At 40.0% G+C, this 12,968-nt stretch overlaps 1 protein-coding gene across 1 annotated transcript; it reads left to right on the forward strand.

The window, feature by feature from the left end:
- Positions 1–2,884: 2,884 nt before the first annotated feature.
- Positions 2,885–12,663, forward strand: slc34a1b (solute carrier family 34 member 1b). Its single transcript, XM_079352764.1, has 13 exons — positions 2,885–2,970; positions 3,219–3,293; positions 3,393–3,575; positions 3,996–4,130; positions 4,382–4,525; positions 5,699–5,810; positions 6,311–6,506; positions 7,108–7,203; positions 7,342–7,408; positions 8,367–8,534; positions 8,635–8,751; positions 11,188–11,312; positions 11,890–12,663. Exons 2-13 carry the CDS (start codon positions 3,233–3,235, stop codon positions 12,475–12,477), a joined length of 1,992 nt encoding a protein of 663 aa, XP_079208890.1. The 5' UTR covers positions 2,885–2,970; positions 3,219–3,232; the 3' UTR covers positions 12,478–12,663.
- Positions 12,664–12,968: the final 305 nt, after the last annotated feature.

The raw sequence follows: 12,968 nt of genomic DNA on the forward strand, positions 1-12,968 counted from the left end.
TGCTTTTGTTATATAGTATATCTCTATCGAGCAAACGATCTTATAAAGATATCGGCCTGTATGTATATATATATATATATATATATTATAGTGTATATGGCTTTCTCTCATATGGAACAACATATGGATACTATGAGGAAAATGATTTGCTTTGTACATAATTTGAGTAGTTTTATAGTCAATTAAATCTATTTAGTTTGATAAGTAATGGATTTGTTGGCTCTCTTTAAGTGGTTTTAAAAATAATTAGTATAGTTCTTTTTTTCAGGATAATTGTATATATAACAGTATCAGATCTTTTCCCCCTCCCGATCATCGATTGGTATTGGCCCAAAAAGTCCTCTAGTAGTTGGGCCCTAGTGTTTACTTCTGCTGCGGTGTTTGCATATGTGTGCAAATGAGCTCAGCTCAAACAGGAAACAACACACGAGAACTAAGAGAGTTCTTGTCTTTGACCAGAGGTATCTGTTCACACTGGTTATGTAAAACCATGCATCACCAAGTTGAACTATTCTCTTGTGAAACACAGACTTTAGTTTACATGATTGGGTTACAACCTTCAGGAACAACACGGCGAAAAACAGAGCCCTCACTGTTGCTAATGTTACAGTCTTTTACCCTGCTATTATATTGCTATCATAAAATAACATCAGAAACAACCTTAAAATTCAACCATAATTATCACATGAATTATCAGCCATATGTCTAGATACTGTATGAATAACCGTCCAAGACTCCACTCACTCAGATGCAGACTAGGAGCCTTCTGAAAAACATCATATGCTGTGCTTGAGTGTAATATTAACAGGATAACACGGCCTCATGAGGAGCAGAGGAGGGCTAACAGCATGCTACCTAAAGCTTCTTGATTGGCAGGTGTTTTGGAGTAGCAGGATGCTGCCTGGTGACCTGCTGGCCTCTGTTTGCTTTATCTCCCTGAGCTCTGCAGCCTCTTTTTGACTCGCACATCTGGAGAGGGGATTAACAGCATCACGGAGAGGGGCTGGTTTAAATCGAAGAGCTTTGGAATGAGGCCAGAGTGTGTGTGTGTGTGTGTGTGTGTGTGTGTGTATAAGTGATTGCATGTGTTTGTCCATATGCGTCTCTGTTTCTCTTTTTCCACCAGCATTTAATGCTGCACCAAATGGCAAGGATTTCTCCCTCTGCAGCCACCGACAGCAGCAGCATCCGCAGCTCCGGTGCTGCATGCACAATAAGAGATCTGTTATCCCTCTCTGGCTCCCAGCTTTCACAACATTCTGGAAAGAAACAACATAGTCAGGGGGGTTATTAGGTCTGTGAGTTTGAGGTCAGCAGCTTTGGTAGATTTGGTTGAGAGCACTGCTGATATGACAGAACAGCAGCCAGACTAGGAATTATTAACAAATATTCTCATCACGGTGTTCTCCCATGCTAAAAAGGACATTGCCATGACATTGAGTGTGTAATCACAAATTACTCAGCCTAGAGTCCTTGCACACACCAAAAGTACCTGGAGATTTTGCTGAAGTCGAGCAGATTATTTTTACCTACCTGAAAAACTTCCACTGACTTATCTCATGAATAAAATGATATTTAATACCTCGGCTTTAATCTTTGCCAGGCTGCAGTAGTAGATAAAAACAGCTGCATGAAAACAGGAGCACACTTTGACGAAAGCAATTTTTTTCTCCCAACATTAACCACTAGATGTCAGATGTATCCTTGTTTCCTAAAAGGAGAACTTAGAGAGAACAACGAGGATCTTGACACTCTCGTTGTGTCAAGATCCAAAAAAGGCCTCCTCATCGTGGAATGTTTATCTGCCCTTCAATCAGGAGAAAAAAATACTTAGTTCAGCAAAGAAAATTCATCAGTTGAAGTACAACATGCTCCTCCAATATATGCATTAGTAGGTTAAGGGTTTTAGTTGATGATTCTCAGTGAGGTTGCTGTTGATGAAGCAGGTTAATAAACAAGAGATGAGGTATACCCCTGACACCTGCAGACATATTAAAAGATGATTCACTCTTTAGTTTTACACTTCCTTCAGCAGGAGGTCACTCACTACTGCACCTGAGACTGTTTCAGACAAGGTAAGACGCTTCACTTCACGTTTTACAATAAAATATGTAGGATAAGTAATATTGTTAATACTCATCAGTAAGTTGAAACCCACTAACTTTTTTTTTTTTTTGACATTTTTTACGTGGTGTTTTTTTCGCGGTGATAAATGTTCTCAAAATTCAATTCCCACAACTTGTACATCCTTAGGATTTACCCATCTCTCACTGACAACTTCTACTAAATATTTCATAGATCTTTTTTTTTTTTTTCAACAGCCAGTACAATCCAGTTACATTTTCTCTTGGAGTAAAACAACATAGAGAGTCACGCTGACGCTAAGGCAAACCCACAAATAGCCCAAAAACACAGACACAAACAGAGTTAGTTGCAGTGAGAGCAGCTTATATGGCAGACAGATTGGAGGATAACGTTCAGTGTACACACTAACAAAGTACGGACAATTGCATTCAGTGTTTTTTTCAGCTGCAGTCTATGGACCATGTCTCACTTACTCCTACATACAGAGAGACATACATATGCTTACAGGGCCGCTCTGCACAGCAGGATGCCGCACAGAATGAGAAGGATGTAATAACTGTAATTCTGGCTGCTGTAATTACTGAACTCACTTCCATCCTCTTTGCTTTTAAGAGACACATTATTACTCCCTCCTCCACGTATTTTGGAGTCCCCAAAATACGGCAAAGAGGGTGACATGAAAAGGGTGAAAAACGATCCCTTTTAAAGTGATAGTTTGCGAAGCTGTATAGACGGAGGAGAATTCCTTTAAGAGCCGACTTGCAGCTGCAGGAAACGGAGGACAAGACAAGTTGCATGGAGGCTGATGGCTCTTTATTGATTCTGACAAGGCGTTCATTTGTAGGGAGGCGAGATGATTCCTGGCGGCGTATGTTTTTCTAGTGTGTGATTCGACCTTAAATAAAGGACAGCTGCCAATTACAAATAAAATAGGCCACCTTTGCTGTCCTCTAATTTATTTATTTTTTGTCTGTTGATCTTGATGGCTTGTTGAATGACAATTCAGATATGTTAAGTCTCATTGACTCCCTTTTAGCTGCTGCAGGTGGTTGATAAACACATCTACTCTCACAATTGTTCCCTCAGCAATGGTATCATCCTGTGATTTTAATTATTTTCCCGTCCCCACACAGCAATTAAAAACACCATGTCCTCTCGATCTATAACCATTGTGGCGACTGGACGGAGCACAGTGCTCGACTACAATGGTAAGGTTTCAAATCTCATCCCTGTTATTTTCATGTCTTTGTAATGATTCATAGCAAATATTTTCAATCTGAGTGTGTTCTCGCCCCCTCTGTTTTCAGGGGAGAGGGCACAGGTCGCTCAGCTCTCCTCAAAACCCAAACGACTGCTAGAGGAGGATAGAGAGAGTGGCATCGGCTCCACCCTTGACCTCACAAGCCGCTTGGAGGGCCACAACCAACATATCAATCACCTCTCCAGCTCACCTTCACTCGGGGAGGCAGGCACACACCCTACAGAGAAAGGTAAACAAAGAGAATTTTACATTTATCTCCTGGGTTTGCAGCAGGTCTGATCTCTGTGAAAATGAAAATAACAGCAACAGAAGCAGCACAAACCACAGGCTCATTATAAAGGGCATGCTCAAAAGACATCCGGTACAGGGCCATTGGGATCCCGCAGTCAGGACAACAAATGCAAAGTCCTGCTGTCACGATGTTTGGCTGTGTATGGGTAATGTAGTATATCGTAGGGCTTTGCTCTCTCAACATGAGACTCATGCATCATTGAGGAGAACATAGATGGCAAAAGAATGAGAATGAGTGAGCTCATGTTTAAAAAAAAACCCCAGACACATTTCTGTGTTGTCTGGTATATATAACATTTGGCCACCCTTTGCACACCAGATTTAAGGCTAACCACTCTCTTTTTCCCCCCACTAACAGATAGCTCTCCACAGACCTCAGACAAGACAAAGCAGCTTCTTATAAATCTGTTCAAGTTTCCCCTCCTCCTCATGCTCCTCTTCCTCTTTGTTTGCTCCTTGGATACCCTGAGTTCGGCCTTCCAGTTGGCAGGGGGTAGGTACTTTAACCCTCACTGACCCCCTCAGATGGCTCATAATGACTCATCCCGCTGATGTTTGACAAATAAATGAGTCACAGTTGAACAGTTCACTCTGTCCCACTGGGGCTATGCTCTGTAATTTACTGAGGAGCCATATCTGGTGACCTTTTTGGATTTGGTGGAACAAGCTCTCTGACTTGTGTTTAACATTGCTCTTGGCAAACAGTGTTGTTTACGTGTGTATGTGGGTTGCATTTTTAACCAGGTAAAGTCGCAGGGGACATTTTCCAGGACAGTGCTGTTCTGTCCAACCCAGTGGCGGGGCTTGTGGTGGGGATCTTGGTAACTGTGCTGGTCCAGAGCTCCTCCACCTCCACCTCCATCATCGTCAGTCTGGTGGCTTCCGGATGTGAGTAGCCTTGTAAAATTCTGTGAAAAATTGCAATTTGACTTTGAGATAAGACGTCCGAGCTGACCTCATTTAGAACTGTGCCGGTATGGGTTATAACTGTGTATGCATTGAAATGACAATAAACAGAAAAACTATAACATAGCAACAAAAACAGAACTCCAATGGTACAAATGTGTAATACATAGATGTAATTAATTTGTGATTACTTTATTATTTTAATAGCTTTATTAGTATTCCAGTAAATACAGCTCCAGGACACACTTGGTTCACTGGATGACACAGTAAATGATCCTTTCTTCACAGAGTGTGAAACCAAATTATCCAAATACAGCCCATGCTGAATACATAAACGAAGGCAGATTAATATGTATAATGACAGAGACGAAACATAGTACACATAATGGGTTCTTGTTAGTCAAATATAAACCATGACATATAGAGTCGGGATAAATATATCATGATTGAAAGCTTGAAGCACACACTATTCTATTAGTGATGTTGTGAAGAAAATCCAACCCTTTCCAACCTGTTTATCTCAAACCATCTCATTAATGCAACAGCTCACCATAGTCAGAGCATTGGACATTAAGGTTACGACGTGTCTGTTTCTAAGGAACGCACTCTCCGAGGACACCTTATGTCAATGTGGTTGAGGAATGGCATCAGCATGCAGGAGCTTCCTCTCCACTTAAAAATATTTTTTTGTAGAAGAGCCAAGAGAAGGATTATAGGTACTTATCACGGAGTACGGATGTATTTCACTCTGAGGGTGTGCTTATATCACTCAGGTCATTATCATTAGAAGCATCCTCAACTGTAAACTCTGCCTGCGGAGTGTGAAGGCTTAGCATGCTGTCACTTATCTTCAAATTACAATCTCCACCTTTCATCCCCATTAAAACTCTTTTAGCAATTTGAAATACAGAAGGTCATGTTGCTTAATTGTTAGTGGGACACATTAACAAATGAAGCAGAAATTAATACGTGCATATCGTTTTAAGAGTCATTAAAACCAATACACAAATTCAACACAGACCTATGTGGTCTCTATCATTGAGCACTGACTAAAATCTGAGTGAAAATGAACATCCACAACAATTATAAAACCTTGTTAAAAAAAACCTTACATCATCAAGATTATTTTTGTTGTTCTGTGGTCTTCATCCGCAGTGCTAGAAGTGAAGTCGGCTGTTCCAATTATCATGGGCTCCAATATTGGGACTTCAGTCACAAACACCATAGTGGCCATGATGCAAGCAGCAGAGAGGAGCGAATTTCAACGGTGAGTTCAGAAAAGGTGGCAAGACAGGATGATTGAAAAAGAAGCTGAAGAGCAGGCAATACTAATAGAAATGGAAAAGTGAAGAGGATAAGTGGGGAGATGGAGGAACGAAGTGTTACAAATGTGGGGAGAAAGCTGATAAGGGTGAAGAGAAAGCATTAGCAGATGTTCACTGACTTTTTGCTTCAGCCTCGATTGCAGTGTAATTTCTGAGCAACACTAGTGACAATAATGGCACCATTCCACATTGATACCAAACCAGTAACCCCTCTGGCATGAAAGATACCGCAAAGAACAGATGGCTTGATACTTAGTCTGGTAAAATAAAACATTATCTTTCACACTCAAAGGCTGAATTAAACCTAAAACACACATTATATCCACTCATCCACAACAACAAGTTTAGCTACAAAGCAGATTACCATTCAATCATTTTGAGTAGTTGGTCATGTTGATGGCTGACCTTTGTTAACACAGAACATAATTGTGACTACCTTTAGTGCCTTTGCTGGGGCAACAATCCACGACTGCTTCAACTGGCTGTCAGTGCTTGTTCTGCTGCCGCTAGAAGTCGTGAGTGGTCTCATGGCCCGGCTGTCACACCTGCTAGTCACCAGCTTCAGCCTTCAACCAGGGGAGGAAGCCCCTGAGCTGCTTAAGGTCATCACTGAGCCAGTCACCAAGCTCATCATACAGGTACAATTAGCAAACTGTTATAAATAACAGTGGGAAGCAAACCTGACCTGTAGCAGCATAGCTTAACAAAGTTCACTGGCCAAATCAGGTCTGTTAGTAATTATATTTCTATAATAAGAGATTTTCAGCTTTGATAGCAAAGATATGTTTGTCTTCTTAAAAGCACAAATTAAATAAACAAAAATGAGAACAATGGATAAAAGTAAAAGTAACTACAGCAGCTAAAAAAAAGTTAGCTTTCTCTAGTTAGACACAGATCTGCTGAATCTCTGGACATTTTCAGGAAGTATCTTAAAAACCCACCTGTACAGACAAGCCTTCACGTAATCAATTACCCTTCCTTGTACCTACTTTTTTTTTTGCATGTTTTTATCTATATATTTTTCTTTCTTTGTGTATGTTTTACTGTTTTTACTTTTTGCATTTGTGAAGCACCTTGTAACTAATTGTTAAAAGTGCTAAATAAATAAAGACTTACTTACTCACACTTTAAGAGGCCGCTCACCGTTTTGACTGAAGGACTAAAGGATTAATACTTAACACTGTCTCCTTTTGCTCACTGAACCGAAAAGATGAAACTGATTTCCCCTGTCTTCTTCAGCTCGACAAGTGTGTGATCACAGGGATTGCAATGGGAAATGAGGACATGAGGAACAGGAGCCTAGTGAAAGAATGGTGCCAAACTGACCATCTTATGGTAATAGAGTATCTTCACTGCTGTCTCCTGCACTTGCAGACTATTGTGTCCCAAATAGAGCTTGACACTGTTGTCAGTGATGACCATGTTGCTGTCTAAACACTGTTAAATTTCTCACCCCATTTTCTTTTTCTGCAGTTTGCTGGAAATTTGAGCGCTGACAACTGTGGTCCGCCGCACAACTCATCCCAATCGTCATCAAAATGTGAGTTCAATGTAAAACAAGAACTTGTATTCATAAGGTAGAGCACATAAACATAGAGAGCAGGTCTCTGCCATACCTTTTACTATATTCATTAACAAAGACACTACACATTCTTCTGTTAGTCAGCACCTTCCAACAGTGGCAAAAATAAATGTTTTAACAGGCAGACACCTCAAGCAGAAGAAGTCGTAATAATAATCCACCATATATGTAATTGAAAAATGATTGGTCAAAGCAATAATAGTAGCAGTTGGAGTTTAGCGGGCTCACATGGCAGGAGAGCTGCAACCACAATAAAAGTAATCTGTGAGACAAAAGACCCAGGACGACTGAGGGAATGTTAAAAAGTTGGTAACATGTTGATGTGCAATAATGGAACATAAATACATACAGACTGAGGTCTCGAGGAAGAGACAGGAGCTCCTCATATCAAGTGCTGACAGTCTAAGCCAACAGCAGTAGAGGCTGTCGAGGCTGCAGGCCGGACTAAGCTTTAGGGTGTCTGCTTGCCTTGTGAAGCAAGCTGCATGCTTTTATGTATGTAAATTGCTAGTGGAGTTGCCTCCTTGACACAAACTGGTCGACATTTTAATAAAAAAAGGACCGGGTAAATGAAGACTGTCTCCCATACTACTTTGGGAGCATTTTGGTAGCTGCATTCTGCTAGTGCAATGTTCTGGAGGTAGCTTTAAGCTCTTTGTGATCCAATGGTGCCTGAAGATTAATATCTTTGTGGGTGAGAAGAAGGATTTTAAATTAAATAGATTTTCCAAGGAGCCAATACAATGAACCTGATATGGGAGAGATGTGACCCATTTACTAATGTCAAACCTTTTAAAGCAGCGTGTTGCACAAGCTGGACAGTATGTAGAGAATTGTTAAGGCATTTCTGTTTTTAGTAGATTTATTGTGTTTTTCTGAGGGATGATATACTGATGCTTTTTTTGTACTGTCACAGGTAGACATTTGTTTGTGTTTACTGGGCTGTCAGACCTCTCTGTGGGCCTGATTCTCCTGGTTTGCTCCATGGCTGTCCTCTGTACTTGTCTTCTTCTTCTGGTCAAGCTTCTCAACTCTCTTCTTCAAGGCCAAGTGGCAAATGCTATCCATAAAGTCATCAACACAGGTGAGCTTGCTTTTGGGAGCCAAGAGGTCTTATTTAGAATGTCTACAAGATATTATATACAAGAAGTAATTTCCTTCTCTCTCCTTGATTGTCCCAACAGACCTGCCATATCCGTTTGGGTGGCTGGCAGGATACATGGCTATGTTTTTGGGGGCAGGGGTCACATTTTTGGTCCAGAGTAGCTCTGTCTTCACTTCAGCCATAACTCCACTTGTAGGTGAGTGATATAGACTTTTGCATCTGTGAGAATTCTAAGACCCTTGAAATATGAAGATCATTCTTTTGGGAGCTCCAAGTTTACAACATTAAGTCGAATGTAAAGGTAAATACAGGAGAATGTAAATAGGATAAAAAATAAAAAAAAACATCTTTTAAAATGTTGCACAGCATCCTCATCTTTTCCTTGTAAAATTACAGATGTTGTTTTGAAAGGCAAATCCAAAGATAATGTTAGAGTAATGAACTCTAATTATCGGAGGAGGTAAGCCATTATCACCAACACTTTTTAAACCTTACTTATAGGGAAACCACATTAGGACAAATAAAATACTCATTAGAGGAAAAATAAAAACGTTTGTTGTTTGTTTGTAGCAGCCTTTTTTTTCAGAGTTATATGGAGCAAAGTCAGAGTGAGACTTGCTTTACTTCCTCACAGTCAATCAGTAATCATAACTGATTAAACTCTAGAAAAAGTCCTCATACATTATGAAATAATGCAGATATAAACTGTCAAATTGGGTTGGTAAAAAAAAATCATAAATAATTGGTGATCTAATCTATCTGAATGTTTTTCATACATATGGCTGCTTTAAACATACAGTATGAGTAGGGCATCGCTGCCAGCTTTGTTTTGTTTTCCTGAATATGTACCCACCTTAGTGAGAACAACTTTTAACTGTAATATCTGAATTATTATAATATACTGAACTATATACATTATATGCATGTATAAAACACAATTACTAATTTGATTATAATATTAATTATATAACATTGGAGTCCTGTCCTAAATGTATGACAGTTTGAGGTGAAATGCTGTGTAACTTTTGGAGGGGTTATATAAGTTTGGAGGCCACAGATGTAAGTTCCCCTCTCTATAATGTTAAAAGATTTGTTAATCCTCCAAACCATTCTTCAAACTCAATCACCAGGTAAAAAGTTTCTAATTTGCCCAAAAATGTAGTAGTAACAAAGAAAGAATAGGATAAGCTATGAAACGTTTACTAACCTTAATTTAGGCTAAGCTAACAACTGATCAACAAATGAAGCTTGTCTTTGGTGAATTCCTTCTTCTTCCTTTGAAATAACACCCACTTGTGACAGTCCAACTTCTCTCTCAGTTCCCTAGTTTTCTCCAGTTTGTGAATGTGAGAGAATGTGATGATCATAGTTTGAAGGCGATCTCAGCATCTGTCCAGGCTGAAAGTTGAGCCGACATGAAGTCTCTTCTGATCCTGACCCTTCAGTTATGACTCTATTTCATTCAATGCAGGCCCTCAGGAAGATTGTCTCCTGTAATGTGCAACTGGACTCTAACTGTGCAGAATCACATCTTATTGAGTGGGCCAGTGCTGTGCAGAGCTGTCTGTCAGTCATATTCCTTGTGTGCACTCTGCCTCTGGCATTTAAGATCACAGCCTTTGTGCATGTGTTGACGATCCCTCTTCTTGGGTTACATGTGAAGAACTTTCTGTGTGATTTCTTTGTTTTATTGAGGTTTAATAGGGCAGGAAAAACAAGAGAAAAATCACTTTTAACTGTAAATCAAAACTAAAGGAATTACCACTGTAGTGGGACGGCTTGTAAACTGGGCTGTTTCCTCCAAGGGCACTGGATTCTGCAACACATTATAAATGATTTCCTTTACAGACATTTATGGCTACAATACTAAAGCGGTAACTGTACTGCAATTTGAGCAAAGGTTTAACTGACTGCTCAAGTCATGCATTAAATAGCTGATTAAAATTAATGTGTTCTCATACAAGCGAATACCTCTAAATTCCTTGTTGGCTAATAGCTCATTTATATTCTAAACATGACCAAATAAGGACGTAAACCTGCTTTCTGCCACTTATCTTGTATTATGAGGTTCATAAGAAAAATTATTACATAACCAGCACTGTATGCAGCTGGCTTAACGAAGCATGTAAAATCAGTGATGAGTGAGTCACCAGCCTGCTACATAGTGATAAATGTGAGGTGGAATATTTTCTCATTCTAAACAGGAATAATCACTACGCTCAAAGGAAAATGTATACACATGCAGGATCATTTCCAAATGTATTGATGTTGAGCATTTTTACTGTCAGTTTCAGTTGATTTGACCATGTAATTGTGTCATTTCTTAGAAGAGACTAGCAGGTATCAAACATTTTCACGGAGTCCAGTCGCTTTGACTTTCAGCACATTTATATTTATTGACCTTTGGTTGTCAGAACCAGCCACTCATTGAGGAGTTGTTTGTCATCTTATCAGGTAAAGGTATAGCTTATATCTGTTTGTCACTGCTGACACTTAATCATCTATATTCTATCTCAAGGGCTGATTCCACTTTCATCAGAAATATGACAGAAGCTATAACATTTCAGGGTTAACTGTTTTTATTTACTGCCTCTGTGTCCTCGGAAAATAGTGTTTCTGTCGACTCCCTCAGGTATTGGGGTTATTAGTCTGGAGCGGGCCTATCCTCTTACCCTTGGGTCCAACATTGGCACCACAGCCACAGCCCTGCTGGCAGCCCTGGCCAGTCCTGGGAACCAGCTAGCAGCTGCCATTCAAGTAAGCCATTGTTTGTTAATCAGATATAACAGCCATTTAAAACTGCAGGGAAATGAGAAAGAGGACAGTCAAGGCAACAGTACCACTGCTCGTCATATTGGATGGGAAATTATTCTCATGAATATATTTTCTACTGATATGCCTCCCAGAAGGAGGATGAACCCTGACTGTGAAACGGCAATAACAGAGGAGCCTACAAATGTATTTTTTATTATTGTGATCGAAAACAGGGGTGTAACAGTGAATTATCAACAGATCGTGGATCGTAATAATGTTTGTATACAGACATTTATGGGTATGGATTTATTCATTAGGGCTTTGCAGGCAACTAACTTCACTGCAGGCCGATTGTTAGCCGTGTCTATGGAGACAAAACTATGAAAATCAGAGCCCATGCATGGATTGTGTTTATGAAATGAATGTTACATGATGTCAAATCTCTGTAGACAAAGGATGTAAATCATATAAATTGACCTTGATGTACAGTATAACGCCCTTCAGCACCAGTGTGTTGTGTCTGTCTACATCATAAGCCATACTTGTTTAATAGCCAATGTCTTTTTTTTTTGGGTTGCAGATTGCTATATGTCACCTCTTCTTCAACCTCTTTGGTATTCTGCTGTGGTATCCTCTTCCCTTTATGCGTCTGCCAATCAGGATGGCTCGTGTCTTGGGTGAGCGCACTGCTAAGTACCGTTGGTTTGCAGTCGTGTACCTTCTCATGTGTTTCTTGCTCCTGCCCTCCCTGGTTCTGGGTCTGTCACTGGCAGGATGGCAAATAATGGCAGGCATTGGGGCTCCTTTCATGGGTGTAACTATCTTTGTTGCCATGGTAAATATAATGCAGGCACGCAGCCCCAATCACCTACCTACTAAGCTACAATCTTGGGACTTCTTGCCAAAGTGGATGCGATCTCTTAAACCACTTGACCGTTTGATCACCAAGGCAACTATCTGCTGCAGCTCCACTTTTGAGGAGGGAGAAGAAGAGAAGACGCACATTTCAACACAGTCCAACTCTGTTGATGCAGAGAAAGGAGCCGCCAGCAGGAACGAAAAGGTGGCTTATGATAACCCAGTCCTGGACTTCTTGGACGAGAGCAGAGCAGGTGTCAGGGTTTTTAAATTAAAAGGCTTGGAGAGATGCAACAGCACTCCTCTGTAGTAATAGTGAAACAGTGGATCATGTTGTACACAGTTCATACTTGTTGAAAGCAAATAATTGACAAAAGGCTTACTGCTATGAAAATAAATCTATTTCTGATTTTGAACTAACTGATGAATAAAGATTAACACCAGAAAGCAGGCTAACTAAATGCAATGGTCTTCTAGTTTGTCAGGTAGACTACTTCACGTAATTTCAGGATCTTACTTAATAATCAGATTTTGACTGGCGATAAAGTTTTTTGATATGATCAGAAGCCATAGCAGTCACAATCTTTTTCTTTTTTCTTTGTCGATTGTTCTGAGCACATAATTTCATGGGTAAGTAACTTAGTCACAGAAGTTAAATCCACCATAATTTTGTAGCTGTAATCTGTGGCTTTTTCCACCACGAGCAGTTTCTTTCATGAGTGGGACCCCATGTTGTTTTAAATGCATGAGAGGCACATGCAGGCATTGACAGCTGACAAAAAAGGCTTATAATATATGGCC

This window comes from Symphodus melops (assembly GCF_947650265.1).
Source record: "Symphodus melops genome assembly, chromosome: 9".
NCBI classification, from domain to species: domain Eukaryota; kingdom Metazoa; phylum Chordata; class Actinopteri; order Labriformes; family Labridae; genus Symphodus; species Symphodus melops.